General features: G+C 35.6%; 3 protein-coding genes across 3 annotated transcripts; 2 read left to right on the plus strand and 1 right to left on the minus strand.

Annotated features, from left to right (window-relative positions):
* The first annotated feature begins 1113 nt into the window (after positions 1-1113).
* LOC140804459 (uncharacterized) lies at positions 1114-5217 on the plus strand. Its single transcript, XM_073160499.1, has 4 exons — positions 1114-1792; positions 2379-2864; positions 3318-3830; positions 4290-5217. Exons 1-4 carry the CDS (start codon positions 1277-1279, stop codon positions 4371-4373), a joined length of 1599 nt encoding a protein of 532 aa, XP_073016600.1. The 5' UTR covers positions 1114-1276; the 3' UTR covers positions 4374-5217.
* Positions 5218-15323: 10106 nt separating this feature from the next.
* LOC140804516 (RING-H2 finger protein ATL66-like) lies at positions 15324-15806 on the plus strand. Its single transcript, XM_073160553.1, has one exon. It carries the CDS (start codon positions 15324-15326, stop codon positions 15804-15806), a length of 483 nt encoding a protein of 160 aa, XP_073016654.1.
* Positions 15807-16961: 1155 nt separating this feature from the next.
* On the minus strand, positions 16962-17980 carry LOC140805046 (transcription factor MYB77-like). The gene has a single exon (XM_073161230.1). The coding sequence runs from the start codon at positions 17856-17858 to the stop codon at positions 17094-17096; it is 765 nt and encodes a 254-aa protein (XP_073017331.1). The 5' UTR covers positions 17859-17980; the 3' UTR covers positions 16962-17093.
* Positions 17981-18685: the final 705 nt, after the last annotated feature.

An 18685-nucleotide genomic window follows, 5' to 3' on the forward strand; every position in this document is an offset into this window, starting at 1 on the left:
CAAATCATTCACTATATATTATATGACAATCAAACCCGTTATTGTTTGAATTCTTTGTCTATCGACATGTTTTAGGCGCTTTTCTGACACTTGAATGCATAATTTGTGTGATCTATGAAAAGTTACATCTGTGAAAATGATTTTTTTTTCAAATTGAAATTGTTTGAAACATATCTCTGATCAACTATGTTATAATAATTACTAAAAGACTTGGTTATTTTACTGATCAAGAAAAAATAGTCGCGAAAATTGTTAATCAATATTTTCGCTTCCAAAACTACGAGGCAAGCAATAATCAACTAGCTATGTATTGGTTCAAGACATGAATTTCATATTTTTTTTTAATCACTCAGACGAAGCGACCATAGCGGTCTTTTTTTTGGTACCTGGGAAACCAAGGTAAAGGATACAATCAGTTACCCGCTTTATATTTCAGGGCTTATTTACTCCCTCGTAGCCATGAATCCACTCCAACAGTCGTCGTCTCGTAGCCTACTTTCGTTTTTCCGTAGGTGATTTCGCCTGTCATATAATATGAACATAAGTCTTGAGGGGAGGATGATCTTAGCTGGGTTAATTTTTTATTATTACATATTTTTTTATATTATATTTATTGATGAAAGATTGGAGAAATTGGTTAAATAACCTCCATCAACTATTTATTTAAAAAAATGATATATACATCAATAATAAATTTTAAGTGCACCATTTTTTGTGCTCATCTCAGGCATAAAAAATCTCATGTCCGACACTATATTTAAAAGCATAATAATAAATTCAACTAGTTTGTTCGAGTACTCTTAAAAATTATGGTTTAAAATTAATCCTTTTACGATAATTCGAATTCCAGCTAAATGAAATCATTTAAGATATTTCTCTCAAATATTTTTTTTTCGGATTCAAATCCTTCAACTCGGTGCAACCTTAATGTAAAATTAATAGTCAAATATAAGTTATCAAATTTTAAATTTATTATAATTTATTTCAAAAAAATTATCGAATGATACTACCACAAATTATGCATCTACACTTCATATTATATATTTATTTTTACCTCTTATCTTCTCTTCCACCACTTCAATTTAAAATCGATAACTTTCATTTTGATATTTTGAATAAATCCGTAGCTTAAGGAATAGGAAGCCCCTAAACCAATACGATGTCGTTTCAACGGATTGTGGCTTCATTTACCGTTACTTCACCATTTATCACAATCTCCTGACCGTCGCCGATCGCCGCTGCTCATCACCGTCTCTTGAAATCAAGCATTATATCCATGGAAACGCAGCCAGAGTCGGACCATCAGCCCAAACAGCCAGAAAATTCGAAGCCCGATCAGGAATCATTTGAAGGAATCGAAGAAGAAGATGAAGAAGATTTGGAACAGGATGAAGAAGATGAAGAAGGCGAAGAAGAACCCGAGTCAATTTCTACTGAGGATCGAATTCGAAGGGACCAGGTCAAAATGGAGTCCCTCTTCAGACGCATCTCTACTGAGCGAGTCCCAGTTCGGGTCCATGACGTCATCATCAAGGGGAACAACAGGACGAAGGATTCTTTGATTGAGTCCGAGGTTGAGGAACTTTTCAGGAAAGCTAATACAGTTCAGCAGCTGTTACGTGCCGCCGGTGTTGCCAACGTTCGGCTCCAGCGCCTTGATATTTTCGAGTCCGTTAATATTACTCTCGACGCAGGACCTCCAGAACTCCCTGGAACTGCGAATGTGATTGTTGAAGTTGCCGAGTCTAAGAACCCACTCACAGGAGATTTAGGAATTTTTACCAAACCAGAGGTAGCGTTCTTGGAGGGTGTTTATTCTGAGATCCTTTCATTTTTGGGTTTAATTTTTTGAATTCAATTGCATCTTGGGATACTGAAACTTGGATTGAGGCTGATAAATTTTAGGTTATTGGTTTCTAGATTAGTATTTCTCTGTAACTTGACTTGATAGAATTGTCACATGGAATTTTGTAGCGGAAATGAGGTTGAATTGTTTGTAACGTGCTAATTATATATAAGTTGTTGAGTTGTTGGACAAAATACACCATGTGATCGAAATGTAAATTCTAGCGAGACCATTTCTCTGTAGATACAAACCTTGTGATTACTTGAATGTGGAATTATTTGGACTGATTGATGGGATGCAGAACTTTTTTCATCGTATGAAAGATGATGATGCTCAATGGAATCTCTTTAACGAAAACCTTTAATTTTTTTTAATCAACAAAAACCTTTAATTTGATACTGTGAATCCGTTGTTTTTTTTCCCGGGGAGAATTTGACTCAATGCTTGTTCACGTGTCGATGATTTTGAGGTTTTACTTATCATTTTCCGATGGTGCTGTTCTTTTTTCTAAATTTTTGCAGTGCTTTTGCAGGCTAGATCTTGGTCTCTAGAAGGATCACTTAAACTAAAAAATTTATTTGGTTATGGAGATATTTGGGATGGTTCAGTGGCTTATGGCTGGGGTCAAGCATCAGAGATTAGTACCGGTGTATCCCTACCTAAATTCAAAGCGTGGTCCATGCCCTTGACAGCAAGAATATCTCTGCTTTCTCAAGATTGGATGAAGTTTTCCTCTTATAAAGAGCAAGCTCTTGGGATCTCACTTGGGTTACTATCAACCGGTAACCATGATGTATCATACAATCTCTCTTGGCGTACTTTAACTGATCCGTCCCAAATGTCTTCACACATGGTGAGGAGGCAGCTTGGACATAGTTTGTTCTCCGCTTTAAAATATACATTTAAATATGATAAGAGAGATTCTCCGATGAGGCCAACTCAAGGACATGCTATTATTTCTACTACTCAAATTGGTGGTCTTTTTCCAGATACTCGGAGCTTACGCTTTGTTCGGCAGGTTTTGTACACCTTGCAGTTTTCTTTCGTTTACCTGCATTTTCTTTTCTTCTCTTTTTGTTCACTTATTCAACTCGCAAAGTTGTTTATGTTTATTGAACTTTAATATTTTCACTCAATCTTTTGAAACATCACTCTTCCGTCTTGTCTAGAAAATGTGTTTTATTTGATCTATTACAAAAACAAGTGCAGTATGTAATTTTCAATAAGATGTTTCAAACTGCTGCTTGCTTCTTTTTTCCCTTCTGTGTGTATTTATTTGTTTATTTTATGATTCATATCTCTATGAATGTATCCAAATGTTATGCATACCTTTAAAGCACTCGGTTTGAAATTCCATGCAAGAGTGTTTTTTTTTTCCAGATATGGAATTGTCTCATCATTTTAACAACCTGTTCACCTGACAAGTTGTTTTGACATTGCTGTGCTATAAAGATTTTTTATTTGTGGATAGGAGTTTGATCTTCGTTATGCTGTCCCCCTTGGATTCTATCGAGCTGCACTGAATTTCGGACTTTCGGGTGGTGTTGTATTTCCATGGGGAACCGGATTCTTGAACTCTCCTTCATGTTTGCCTGATAGGTTCTTTATGGGAGGTAATACATCTTCAGTCTGTTCCTTGAGTGGCCCAATATCTGTGTTGGGTTTCAAAGCAAGGGGATTGGGTCCGGCTGAACGTAGAAGAGTTGTTAGAGAAAATTCCAATTATCAAACTTCCGATGATTGTGAGATGGATTATATTGGCGGAGATCTTGCTCTCACAGCTTTTGCAGACTTATCTTTTGATCTACCCTTGAGGGTTCTTAGGGATGCTGGTATCCACGGGCATGTTTTCGCTTGCACTGGCAGCCTAAGCAAATTAACTGAGAATGCATATCGGCAATTATCTTTCCCGAAACTTAGAGATTCTTTCCGAAGCTCAGCTGGATTTGGAATCATTGTACCCACCAAGCTATTTCGCATGGAGGTGAGTTAAATCTTTTTGAATGATCTATGTAAATCCTACCCTCAACTCTCAAAGTTATTTTACCCTTTCAAGGTGTTTTTGATTCATTTAAATCATTCGTTCTCATGTCATGCTTATGACCTATACAAATGTTCTAACAAAACAAAAACAATGATATTAAAATTCTATTTTTCTTGTAAATATATTCATATCATTCTTACTGGTTTAATAGAAGGAGCACTCCAGATTAACAAAACTTGTGTTTGGTTGGTCTGTTGAGTGGAGAAAATATATTATTTGCTTTACAAAATTTGAAAGTTTGTTTTTCTTTTTTATTTTTTTTGGCCCGAAATCCTTCAAATCAAATACAATGCAATTAAAAGGGGGAAAAGTTTATGCAGATGGATACTTCTCTCTCTATTCCATTTGAATATTTTGTTCCGAGCCAAAGATATGCTCATGATGTGGCATGATTATCAGGTTAACTACTGCTACATATTGAAACAACACCAGCATGACCGTGGGAAGACTGGCATACAATTTAGCTTCTCATCTTCACTATAACCTGACAGTAGCATCTGCTCTATTCTTGTTTTGGCGGCGGCGAATTTGACATTGCTATATTTTTCATGAGATGGATTTTGTGAAAATGATCTTTTCTATATTGCTTCTATCCAATATGGATTCGCAGCTCCAGATTTGCAATTTTAGGTTCTGAACAGTTTTTGGATGCAGAATTACACAAAAATAAGGTTCAGTGCACGATATAAGCACATTCCTGGTTTGCTGTTAGTTTGGTTATGTTGATTGACTCATAAAATTCCACATCTTTCTGCAAGATACAATGTGTCTTATTTTCTGATAAGTGGCCAACTGTTACCTCAGAAACCGAAGCGAGATCCCAGATGCTATCATCCTCTTTTCTTCTTAAAATGAGGTTCTTGTGTCTTCACTGGTTTTTATAGAGATCTTGTGTGATGACTAATGAGTTGATGACTCTTAACGAACTGTTCTTTTGCATTCATACGGGGTGATATTCAATTGGTTTTTTACCATTCACAAGTTTTTATAAAGCTTTCATTGAGTGACTACTCAGGCAGCGAGCACGGCTTGGTGTAGGTAGCATGGAGAGAAACCTGCTACGGTTGGCTTAAAATCATGATTATCAATTGCTAGTTTTGTTGTTTATTCAACCTTGGAATGTGATTTGGGGTATTATACTTCAGTTGAAAGTCTTGCTTCCTTCTTTCATCAGTCAACTTCCACAGTTTCAGAATACTAATTACATATAGGTAATATTCAAAATAATTGGTGTCATGTTCTGTTATGTTGAAACACAGTCCATGTCACATGTTCTCAGGCACACACACATTTTAATAAGATGTGTAATCATAAACTAGTGACGAAATCGAGTCAAGAAAGTTTTTGAAAAATGTAAATCCTATGTAAATATGTTTGAGATTTGTTCCGGAATTTCCAACTCTCACACGACAATGAGGTGAAGCGAATAGAAGTTGGCGATTTCATTATGTTTGACTGTGTTGGATTCACTTTACGCATAGCCATCTTTAGACCTTGTCGTAAAATTCTGGACTCCAATTTCTTCCTCCCTGCTGGTTGTGTTCCTTCTTCCAGGATTTTCCGATTGTAACCATTGTCGCTCAAAACCCAAGTTAAAAAAACAAGGAAGCTCGCCATTAGAATCCTAGTTAAAGTTCAACTTTATGGTTGTTATTGCTTTGGTATGATTTGATTATTCGAGAGGTACTTGCCTCATTCCCTTCTTTCATCACTTTCAAAACAGGGGGAAAAAACCTATCAAATTTGAGTTCCACCTTCGTCAATGTCCTGTAGATGTTGATTTTAAGTGTCTAAGTATGTTTTAGTCCGTTGTTGCATGTTTTTGTTGTGTCTAGTTTGTATTTTGTTTATTTGTTCAATAATTTGTGTGTATGAGTCGGTTATCACTTGAATCGGTTGGTTTATAGGCAAAAACAAGAAAATTGACATAAGACTTTGCGTTAGGACGGTTATTTTCTATCGTCCTAACGCGACTTGGTAAGAAAAAAATTATCTGTTCGAATTTTTTAAAAGAATGCCGGATTCTAGGATGCCTAAAAAAGAAAGAAAACTTAGTACACGAAAGGGGTGAGATTTAGACACAAAAACGTAGCTGCAATAGCGATAGAGCTAGAGGAAAAGAAGCATTAGCACAAGAACACAATAGCGTTTTTTTTCTTTTTTCTCTTCTTTTAGTTAAAGATTTAAGCAATGTTTTCAAAACCGAACCGGACCGGCCGGTTGGACCGGTTCAACCGTGAACCGGCCTTCAGACCGGTCCGGACATAAATAAAAACCCGGAAAACAGGTTTAACCGGAAAAAACCGGTTAAAACCCGGTTCAACCGGAAAAACCGAAAACCGGCCGGTCTTCAGGAACCGGCCGGGTCTGTGAAATTATTAAAAAATTGCCCAGAGATCGGCGACGGTTATTTCAAAACCGTCGCTATATAGCGACGGTTAAAGAATAACCGTCGCAATTTAGCGAAGGTTTGTTTAAAACCGTCGCTAAATAGCGACGGTTTTTCATGTTTGCTACTTTTTTTATAATTAATCTTGATGTTTAATTGGGCACTTAAACTTGGTCATTCCTATTTGGTTACATGTTATGTGTAATTTGGATTTTTGAATTTGAAAAATGATTTTTATTTTGATATTTATTGTAATTTTCATCTTAAAAATTAAATAAAAACTATAAAAACATAAATAATCAATATTTTACTATTTTATTTATTATATAAAATAAATAAAATATTAATTTTATTGATCCGGTTCGACCGTCCGGTCGAACCGGTTGAACCGGTTGAACCATTTTTTAAGGCTTGACCGGTTCGATTAACGGTCCGGTTATAAAAACACTGGATTTAAGGGATCATACCCTCAAAATATTTGTGTTTTGATTTATTTTTTAAGGTTAGATTTGTTTTTAAGGATATTTGGTTGTGTTATTGTGTTTATTGCATCCTTGGAGCATGATCAATTTCGACATGGTTTTATATATTATAATTGAGAACCAAATGAGATTTATAACATGATAAGGTGACATAATTTATAGATCTATAACTTGCATAAACATATGAGTTTGGATACATATTGATAATCGTTGACCAAAAATAACAAATTTAGAAGATTTCATAGTTCGTTAATGCGATTGCAATTGTTAAATAACACAAAGACATTTGATTATTGCATTTTGTAAATTCTATCAATAGATTATGGAATTCTATTAAAAGTATGGCTTATGATCTGAAATTCAATAATCAGATGAACCAAGATCATATCAATTATTTGTTTAGTGTTTAATTTATTTTATTGTGTGTTAAATTATTTTATTTAAATTTCAGTATATTTTATTAATCAGTTCAAATATCGTTTTACTTAACGAAATATTTCTGGCTGAGGTAAATTTGCATATATTAATCTATGTCTGAACGATAATCATATTTGTTGCATTATATTAAAACTCGTATTTATACCTGCGGAAACATCGAGCAGTTCGGAGAGATTTAATTGTTGTGAATTATTGTCTTGGAAAAACTCGATCAATATATTAAGTGTTTCCAAAATGAGAGTGAATAATTTGATGAATCTTTAAGATAGTGGACTAAAAGTGACATCTTGTTAACCCAAATCACGACTAAAAAGAGCTTTCTTTTACACACCTTGTGTTGGGAAAGATAGCCAAATTAAATAACTTTTCGTACAGCGGAAGTGTTGAATCTTTTCCCTTTAGCGATAATATCAGATCAAAGTATTTCCACGATATCAACAATGATAATAATTATGAAGAAAACGACACAAGGATTTTTACGTGGAAAACCCAAATTAGGGAAAAACCACGAGACCGAAGTCCAACAAAAGAAATCTCCACTATATCAATAATGGGTACAAATCGTTCCTACAAAAATAGGAGATAACAACAACTCTCCCTAGAACAACTTAGGGGACACCAAGAACTTCAAGAATAATTATTCTTGGATGAAACACACACAATCTCACTTTCAAAGTGGAACTAACACAACTCTAATCACATAGAAAATTCTTTCTGATGTGGAAGATCGGACATTGCCGCAACCACAGAGCATACTAAAATTTATCTAAATGACTAGGCTACACAACACTCAAATGCTTGTGCTTTTGGGATGTTTTTGGGATGGATTGAATGGATGCAAATGCATGGTATTTATAGGAAAAATTTTTGGGGTTGGTGAAGTGTGAATGGAGGATGTGTGTTCAAAGTTTGGTAGCCAACTTTGAACCAACCTTTAAAAAAAAATGGTTTGAATAAAAAAAAAATGTGCTTGAAATGTCAACAATTCTCCCCCTCAAGCTTCATTTTGTAGATTCAAACAGACCTGCAATATTTCTACAGTTTTCCAGCTTTTCTTTGGACAATGACTTCGTAAACATATCGGAACCATTATCATCGGTATGTATCTTCTCAAGATGTAACAATTTCTCGTTCAACGCATCCCGGATCCAATGATACCTTACATCGATATGCTTTGACCTTGAGTGTAAACTAGAGTTCTTACTCAAATGAATTGCACTCTGACTATCATAGTAGAGCGTAAATTTGTCTTGTCTCAAACCTAACTCTTGTAGAAACTTCTTCAACCATAGTAGTTCTTTACATGCTTCAGTTGTGGCTATATACTCGGCTTCTGTTGTAGACAATGCCACGCACTTTTGAAGTTTTGATTGCCATGATACTGCTCCCCCTGCAAATGTCATCAAGTATCCGGATGTGGACTTTCTAGAATCAACATCACCAGCCATATCTGCATCAGTATAACCTTCTAACACAGTTTGACTAGTTCCGAATCTCAAACAAAGCTTAGAAGTACCTCTCAGATATCGGAATATCCATTTCACTGCTGACCAGTGATCTTTGCCAGGATTCGAGAGAAATCGACTTACCATGCCAACTGCGTGAGCAATGTCAGGTCTCGTACATACCATTGCATACATCAAACTGCCGACTGCTGAAGCATAAGGAACCCTCTCCATTTCTTTCTTTTCTTCTTCACTTGTGGGACATTGAATGGAACTTAATTTGAAATGACCTGCAAGTGGAGTACCAACAGCCTTTGCTTTATCCATTTTGAATCTTTCAAGAACTTTCTCAATGTATTGTTCTTGAGATAACCATAGTTTTTTATTGGCCATATCCCTAGAGATCTTCATTCCAAGAATCTGTTTTGCTGATCCTAAGTCTTTCATTGCAAAAGACTTGTTAAGCTCCTCCTTAAGCTTTTCTATCTTGCTTGGATCATGACCAATGATCAACATATCATCAACATATAACAATAATATGATGATATCATTCTGATCATATCTCTTAACAAATACACAATGATCAGAATTGGTTCTGCTGTACCCATGATTCATCATGAATGTATCAAACTTCTTGTACCACTGTCTTGGAGCTTGTTTCAACCCATACAAACTTTTGTTTAGTCGACACACCATATCCTCTTTGCCTTTAACTATGAATCCTTCAGGTTGGTACATATATATTTCTTCATCTAGATCACCATGAAGAAATGCAGTCTTAACATCGAGTTGTTCTATTTCCAGATCCATACTAGCTGCAAGTCCCAGAACAACTCTGATAGAGGACATCTTCACCACTGGTGAGAAAATTTCATCAAAATCAACACCTTTCTTCTGGCTGAAACCTTTCACAACTAACCTCGCTTTGTACCTTAGCCGTGATTTATTTTCTTCAGTCTTCAACCTGTAAACCCATTTATTTTTGAGTGATTTCTTACCTTTTGGTAGCTTTACTAAGTTGTAGGTGTGATTTTCATGAAGCGATTGCATCTCTTCTTTCATTGCTTCGATCCACTTATCTTTTTGTGTACTTGATACAGCTTCTTTGAAACTCTCTGGTTCTCCGTCATCAGTGATCATCACATACTCATGTGGGTTGTATCTCATAGAAGGTACTCTTTGTCTGGTGGACCTTCTGATCTCTGTTTCTGAAGGTGGAGTTGAAGAGTTGTCTTGAGCATCTATTGGCTCAATTATCTCATCATGCTCAGTTTGTGTTTCTCCCCCGTGATCCTGAATTGTGGGGAAATAAACTGGATCTAAATTTACAGGAAATTCTGAATTGGATGATTGTGATTGTTTGTTGTGTTCCGCATCAGAACCAACTTCATCTTCGAGGAATACAACATCTCGGCTTCTAACAATCTTTTGATTCAATGGATCCCATAATCTGTATCCGAACTCTTCATGGCCATAACCCAAAAATATGCACTTTTTGGATTTGTCATCAAGCTTGGATCTTTCATCTTTTGGTATATGAACAAAAGCTTTGCAACCAAACACTCTCAAGTGTTTGTATGAGACATCTTTCCCTGTCCAAACTTTGTTAGGAACATCACCATCTAACGCGGCTGATGGAGAAAGGTTGATCAAATCAATTGCAGTTCTCATAGCTTCGCCCCAAAAGGAATTGGGCAATTTGGAGTGTGATAACATACACTTTATCCTTTCACAAATTGTCCTGTTCATTCTTTCAGCTAGACCATTGTGCTGAGGGGTTTTTGGAACACTTTTCTCAAGCCTGATACCATGAGTTATACAGTATTGCTCAAACGGACCCCTGTATTCACCACCATTGTCAGAACGAATACACTTCAGTTTCTTTCCTGTTTCTCTTTCAACTTTTGCGTGAAAATGCTTAAAGACCTCAAGGACATGATCTTTAGATTTCAACGCAAAGCACCAGACCTTTCGTGAGAAATCATCAATAAAGGTCACAAAATACAGTGCACCACCGAGAGTTCTGTCTTTCATGTAACACAAATCTGTGTGTACTAACTCCAAGCGTTGAGTTTTTCTTGATGAAGAAAAACTTTGAAATGCAACTCTGTGTTGTTTTCCGGCCAAACAATCAACACAAGTTTCCAAATGCATACCAGATACTTCAGGAAGGAGTTTTCTCTTAGCCAAAGTTTCCATTCCCTTCTGGCTAATATGTCCAAGTCTCTTGTGCCACAACTCAATGGATGAGGTTTTTGTAGATGCATGAACCTCTCCATTTGATATTTTTGCTTGCATGAGGTAAAGAGAATTTTGCTTCATACCTCTAGCAATAATAAGAGATCCTTTGGTGAGTTTCCATTTTCCTCCACCAAAGTGACTGGAACAACCATCATCATCAAGCTTGCCTGTAGAGATGATGTTAAATCGAATATCTGGAACATGTCGAACATCTCTGAGAACGAGATGACACCCTGTATCTGTCTCCAAGACAATGCTCCCCATACCAACGACCTCAGTCAAACCTTGATTGGCCATTCTAACTTTGCCAAAGTTTCCACTTGAGTAGGACGCAAACATATCTCTGTGTGGAGTAATATGATATGAAGCTCCCGAGTCAATCATCCAATCAGTTTGCTGGTATGATATACTGACACATGCATCATCACCAAGGATGATAATATCTCCATCGGATGTAACTGCAGTCGTGTCTTTCTCTTCCGACTTTGTCCCATTCCTTTGATCTCTCTTCTTTTTTCTGCATTCTCTTTCATAGTGATTTGGACCTCCACAATAATGACACTTGAATTCTTTTCTGGTTTTGGACTTTCCTCTGGATTTGTCTCTTCCTTTATGAGGTCCTCTGGTGTAATTTCTTCCTCGATTATCAGCTATTTCTGTAACTAATGCCTTAGTTTCAGAGTTGGCTACTTGCTCCTTTCTTCTGGACTTTTCATTTAGAAGACAATCTTTGACTGTTTGTAATGTCAGTTTTCCATCAGGAGCAGAATTACTGAGCGACACCACAAGAGTATCCCAACTATCTGGCAAGGAGCTCAGTAATAATAGTGCCGTAACTTCGTCATCCAAGGTAATCTTCATGGTGATAGATTGGTTGATTAGACCCTGGTAAGCATTCAGATGCTCTGTCATATTTGCATTTTCTTTGTATCTCAGTCGTGCAAGATTTCTGATAATCGAAGCTTTGTTCAAGGCATTCTTTCTCTCAAACATAGCTTCAATTTTGGTCCACAGAGCATCAGCTTTATTCTCGTTCGCGAAGTGATGAAATATACTGTGTTCGATAAAACGTCGTATGAAACCGACAGCTTTTCGATGCAGTATAGTCCATTCTTCGTTTGATATGTTTTCTGGCTTGGCACTATCTCCACTCAATGGCAAATACAGATCTTTGCAATATAGCAGGTCCAACATGCTTGCCTTCCATATGGAATAATTTGATCCGTTGAGTTTAAACATTCCTCCAATGGATTCTTCCATGTATCCTAACACGGCTCTGATACCACTTGTTGGGAAAGATAGCCAAATTAAATAACTTTTCGTACAGCGGAAGTGTTGAATCTTTTCCCTTTAGCGATAATATCAGATCAAAGTATTTCCACGATATCAACAATGATAATAATTATGAAGAAAACGACACAAGGATTTTTACGTGGAAAACCCAAATTAGGGAAAAACCACGAGACCGAAGTCCAACAAAAGAAATCTCCACTATATCAATAATGGGTACAAATCGTTCCTACAAAAATAGGAGATAACAACAACTCTCCCTAGAACAACTTAGGGGACACCAAGAACTTCAAGAATAATTATTCTTGGATGAAACACACACAATCTCACTTTCAAAGTGGAACTAACACAACTCTAATCACATAGAAAATTCTTTCTGATGTGGAAGATCGGACATTGCCGCAACCACAGAGCATACTAAAATTTATCTAAATGACTAGGCTACACAACACTCAAATGCTTGTGCTTTTGGGATGTTTTTGGGATGGATTGAATGGATGCAAATGCATGGTATTTATAGGAAAAATTTTTGGGGTTGGTGAAGTGTGAATGGAGGATGTGTGTTCAAAGTTTGGTAGCCAACTTTGAACCAACCTTTAAAAAAAAATGGTTTGAATAAAAAAAAAATGTGCTTGAAATGTCAACACCTTGGACGCTTTTTTATATTTATAGGTGTGTGTATGTATTTTATGATTTAATTAAAATCTTATTATATATCAGTGACACAATATTCACGGCACCTAATTGCTCAACTTGGGTATGGTCGTTCATGATTTAAAAGTAAAGTCCAATTTTATTTCCATTTTAAGACTAATTTAGTTGTTCACCCATCATCAAGTTGCTGGATAGTAATACCAATATAAAGGTAATACAAAACTAATTAAATATATAAGTTTAAATTAAATATGATTAGAACAATACTCAGAACTTTATGAGTAGGTCTCTCGTGAGACGGTCTCACGAATCTTTATCTGTGAGACATGTCAATCCTACCGATATTCACAATAAAAAGTAATACTCTTAACATAAAAAGTAATATTTTTTCATGGATGACCCAAATATGATATATGTCTCACAAAATACGATCCATGAGACCGTCTCACATAAGTTTTTGCCAATTGGTATGACACCAGAAGCCATGTAATGCAGAAAATACAATCAGAACTTGGAACAAGAGGAATTAGGTAACGAGCTTGGAGAAAATATCTATCCAAAAGCTGAGAAGAGTAAAATGTTAGCTTTGAAATATCGGTGCTTTTTATAAAAGATCAATTCCAATTTCAGTTGTGAGTTTTGGTCGAGTCTTTATCCACTTTCCACATAAGATATTTTTTAAAAAAAGGTTAGATTTTTCCAATAGAAATCAGAGTAAGTCTCATGTGAGACCGTTTCACGGATCATAATCTGTGAGACGGGTCAACCCTACCCATATTCACAATAAAAAGTAATACTCTTAGCATAAAAAGTAATACTTTTTCATGGGTGACCCAAATAAAAGATCCGTCTCACAAATACGACCCGTGAGACCGTCTCACACAAGTTTTTGCCTAGAAATGATATGTCGATATAAAATTCTACATTTTAATATAACTTATGTCGTAGAGATCTTATGTACAAGAGACGAGTCTAACCTAAAGCTTGAGATAATTCTACATTTTGATCAAACAAGTTTCGTTTATACGAATTATTAAAAATCAAATGTCCTGAACATTATGTATTAAACAAAATATAATGAAATAAAGAAAAAATATTTGTCGTTTTAAAAAATATATATATTTCAAGCAAGATAACCGGTTAAAATAATTTATTTTTCATTTTTTAAAAAATAGAGATAAATAAAATGTTGTATTTTGTTTATATATAATTATTTGAGCGTTTAATTTTTAATAATTCGTTCATACAAGACTTGTGTGAACAAAGTTAAGCAATATTAAAAGTAATAAGTGGACCAGAAGATTTTGCCATCGTATTCACCCCCGCTTTTATTTAAAGTTGTGATTGAAATCTTATAAATCCTCACATGATTTAATTATATTTGTAATGTGTGACGCCAATATCATTATTTAATTCTTCAATTTGATTTTTGTAAAGAAAAAACTAAAAAGTCATGTTCAACCATGCTATATTTGGGGGTTTGTTCGATCTTGCCCACACCCCATATCAATGGTTGGAATTCTACTTCATTTTAAAAAAAATTTGGGCCAGAAAAAATTCCGACTCTTGGATGTACCCCTGCAGGCAGTGCCTGCAGGGGTACTGCCTGCAGGGGTATGATGGAATAATCCATATTTGGGATTGTATAATTTGACATAGACCATACAAGTTCCTAAAATTGTACCTATATTGTCATTAATGTGATTCATGAATCCAATATGACAAATACAATTATGTAATCGACTTGGATTCATATTGTATACGATATTATATGATTAGTCATACTCAATAGTTTGTTATAATAAGATATATTGTAGTCCCTTTAATCAAATTTTTATAATATAAGACGTGTTTATTCATAAAACAAATTTTATCGATGTATTGGATCATCACTCTCTGGCAATATTAATTAATAATTGTAGAAAACCACAATTCGTCTCCAAACGTTGTCCAAGTTGGTAGAATATGTCAATAGTAGAGGTTTGATTCTCTTGTCAACATTTTTTTGGACGAGCTTGTCATACAAAACTCATCTAATATGGTTTATCTGACTAAAGTGATTTACAGAGTATTGAGTTAGTTCAAATGTTTAACTAGTGTACACCAAAAGTAGTAAATGACATCGTAAAAAAATTTAAGAAAATTTGCTGTCAGAGCACAAAAACGCCTTTTTAGTTCATAATAATAGTTTTTTAAAAAAATGGAAAATTTTAATTATCTTTGTTTCTTTATCGAAATCTTTTTTTGAAATATTTATAAAAACATTAATTATTATCTTTTAAAATAAAATAAAACATAATATTTGCAAAAGCTCGAGCTACCTAATAATTAATATTAATATTATCATAACATGAACTGAGTCGTCCCATCTCCTCCGCTGCTATATATCTCCAACCAGAAACCTCCAACTTCGTATCTTCTTACATGAAAAAACACGAAGTTGTTAATCTTAATTTCTCGATCTCTCCCACGTTAACACTTCACCTATGCTGTCATGAAGACTTCGTCGTCACAAAAAAGATTCCGGCAGCCGATGATCCGCTCCCGCTACCAGTTGGCCGAATGCGACGTGGACTCAAACCTGCAAATTAACGGCACTGTTCTCTTCTTCGTCGGCGTAACACTCTTGTTCATCACACTTTTATTCACCGTGCTCTTCCTGTGCTCGAGGTGGGCCAGCCGAAGGCGCCTGCCCCCCGCGAATTCCTCCACCCACGCGGCGTCGCCGAAGCCAGCACTGGGCCTCGACCCAGTGGCGGTCGATGACATACCAGTTGTGATGTACGGTGCGGCGGCGGAGGCGAGCGCCGGTGCTGAGTGCTGTATATGCCTCGGATTATTTGGAGATGCGGACGAGGTTAAGATTCTGCCGCAATGCCGCCATTGTTTTCACTCGGGGTGTTTGGATGAATGGCTGAAGAAACAGCCGAGCTGCCCGCTGTGTCGTTGCATGCTTCGAGCTGACTTTCTTGTTTGACTACCACTCCCCCTTCTTATTTTTACTTTTTTATTTTGTTTTGTACAAACCCAATATGAGCATATATTTATCCACTCATATTAGAAAAACTTATATAAATTCAAAATTTTCATCATCTAATTCTATATAATTAATCCATATTTGACCAGTCCCAAATTACAACCCCATAATAATTTTTTCCGGAAATTACTTAATTCTATATCATTATTCAGTACGACGAGTAGGAGATTGAGACATAAAAAGAATAGAGTTTTTTTAAAGACATATTCACCCATTCGTCTTTGGTTATTTGAGGATCGTATGGACGTCTGTCTCCCATAATAAAACTATAATATTAGTAACGAATAACACAAAATGTTATTATGACGAATATCAGTTATACCTAATTATAATCACCTCTTTGGAATAAAAACAAAGAGAAACCAAATTTTAAAAAATTAATAACTTTTTGTTTAACATTTGGTGAGTTTGTTTTTAAAACAAAATTGTTGCATGCATATATATATATATATATATATATATATATATATATATATATATATATATATATATATATATATAGTCTCCAACCTATAAATTTCAAGATTTCACATTAGATTTCAGCCTTTAGGTATATTTAATTTAAGTCTTAACCAATCGTTACAAAAGTTAGATTAGATACATCAATTTTATTTCATTGAATGAAAATTTATTCCAAAATCATCCAGCTTGGACTCAAGTTTTGAATAAATTTAAATTATAAATCATAAATACGAGTGCACTAGCATTCATCATATAATTTCACGAGTTAAATAATATTTAAATATTGATGAATTATACACACACATATATATATATAGTTTTTTTATGATGTCCACTAACCTTGTTCATATTTATGTCCGTCAATGAGATGGCATTCACCCATTTGTCCTTCATTTTTTATTAAAATCAAATAAGTACATTTATTGATAACACTTTAATCAAATTTTCTCATCTTGATTCACCGTGTAGTCGTCGTCGTCGTTATCCATATATTTTTCACACTTTCATATCCGAAATAATTTACAACATGATTCATAACACGAATTCACAAAAATAGTCACAAAAGTTTAGAAAGAAATAAGAGTCAAAACTCAAAACCAGAATATTAGAAAAAAAATGTACCAATTAGTTTTTTAGGGACAAAATTGTTATTTTAGTTCAATTGTTAGTCAGATATATGATATGGACCATTCTCAACATTTTCCCCTTAATTTTTTAAGGGCCCTGTACACATTGTAAGAACCAAAGCCCAATAACAAGCAACCTTTAGTCAGTGCTTTGAGTTTTAGGCCCAAATGGAAGCCCATCTTCAGACTGTAGCTTTTCACAGTAGTTGCGAACCTCTTGCGCGATTGTCCTCCGCAGGACTTCCTTGAAGCGATCATCCCCAATCTCCACCGTCGATTTCTTCTCTGGCCCTTCATTAACGATCTCGATCTCTTCCTCCTTTTGCACGGGTAATTCCATCACTCCTCTACCGGGAGGCGAAAGGCTTAGATCAAGTGAATCCAGCCCATCAGGCCCATTAAGGCCCATATTCTCCACCCCCAAGGCCGCATCCCCACTGGTACAACTACTCCGCTCCTGCGACACGCGCGAACACGGCCTCTTCAACCCCGACTCCGACGACTCACCACCGTCCTCCTCCAAGCTCCGCTTAGTCGCCGCTGCTTCACCCACCAAGCATCCGCCTCTTTTCCTCAGCGTGGAATTCCAATGATTCTCGATCGCATTATCGGTCCTCCCTGGCAAGAGACGAGAAATAGTAGCCCACCTATTCCCAATAACGGCATGCGCCTGCAAGATCACGCCATCCTCCTCCGCTGTGAAGGGGCGGTGATGCACCTCCAAACTCAGCTGGTTGCACCATCGCAACCGGCAAGACTTCCCGGAACGGCCCGGAATCCCACTGCTTATCAAAGACCAATTCCTCTGCCCGTGCTCCTCCACAAGGCTCCTCAACAAATCATCCTCCTCTTTATTCCAAGAATCCATCTTCCCCCGGCCACGACCACCGCCAGCACCCTCCATCGATGATCTCACAGAGCTAATTACAGACGCATATCTATATGCATATAGATTTGAGGAAGGTTTTGGACGTGTAACTGCAGAGAGAGGAAGGAAAAAGGAGTAGTTGGCATGAACCGTAAACTGGTGGCTTATGGGGGAAACAAATATGGATTAATTGGTTATATCAGTTTTCATTTCACTTTTTTTTAATATATAATATAATTTCAATTCAAATAATAAAATCTGATATTGAATAGGTAACGGCTTTTCCCAGGAAAAAAGTGAAATTAGTGGGAAATATTATTTATTTATTTGTGACCACGAAACCTGTGGCAGTTAGCTTATGATGTTACATTTGATTTTACGTTCGATGTATTAGAAAATCAGTATGGAAATATTATTTATTTAAAATTACTTTATTCATTTACATTCATTAAAAACTATGAAATTTTATTAATATCATCCTATATATCATATTGAGTGGCTGCGGCAAATAATTATTACCTACACAATATTATATTTTTCTCCCTCTTTCTCTTGTCAACTAGCATTTCTCACAGACCTCGTCATCTTTGTTCCTAATTTACATCAGTTTAGGTCTTTTTTGTTTATAAAGAGCCGTATCTTTTGTATTTAATTAATGTGTTCTCAAAATAATTTGAGATACTCACACAATTGATATCAATATATGAAACATATCATGAAAACATTAAGTTAACATTTGATTCGTGTAATGAAATGATGCAGAATATATGATATATAAACGATAAATTAATATATATATATATATATATATATATATATATATATATATATATGAATAACATTAATCTTTTATAAGTCTAATT

This window comes from Primulina eburnea, chromosome 11 (assembly GCF_022965805.1).
Source record: "Primulina eburnea isolate SZY01 chromosome 11, ASM2296580v1, whole genome shotgun sequence".
Classification (NCBI taxonomy): domain Eukaryota; kingdom Viridiplantae; phylum Streptophyta; class Magnoliopsida; order Lamiales; family Gesneriaceae; genus Primulina; species Primulina eburnea.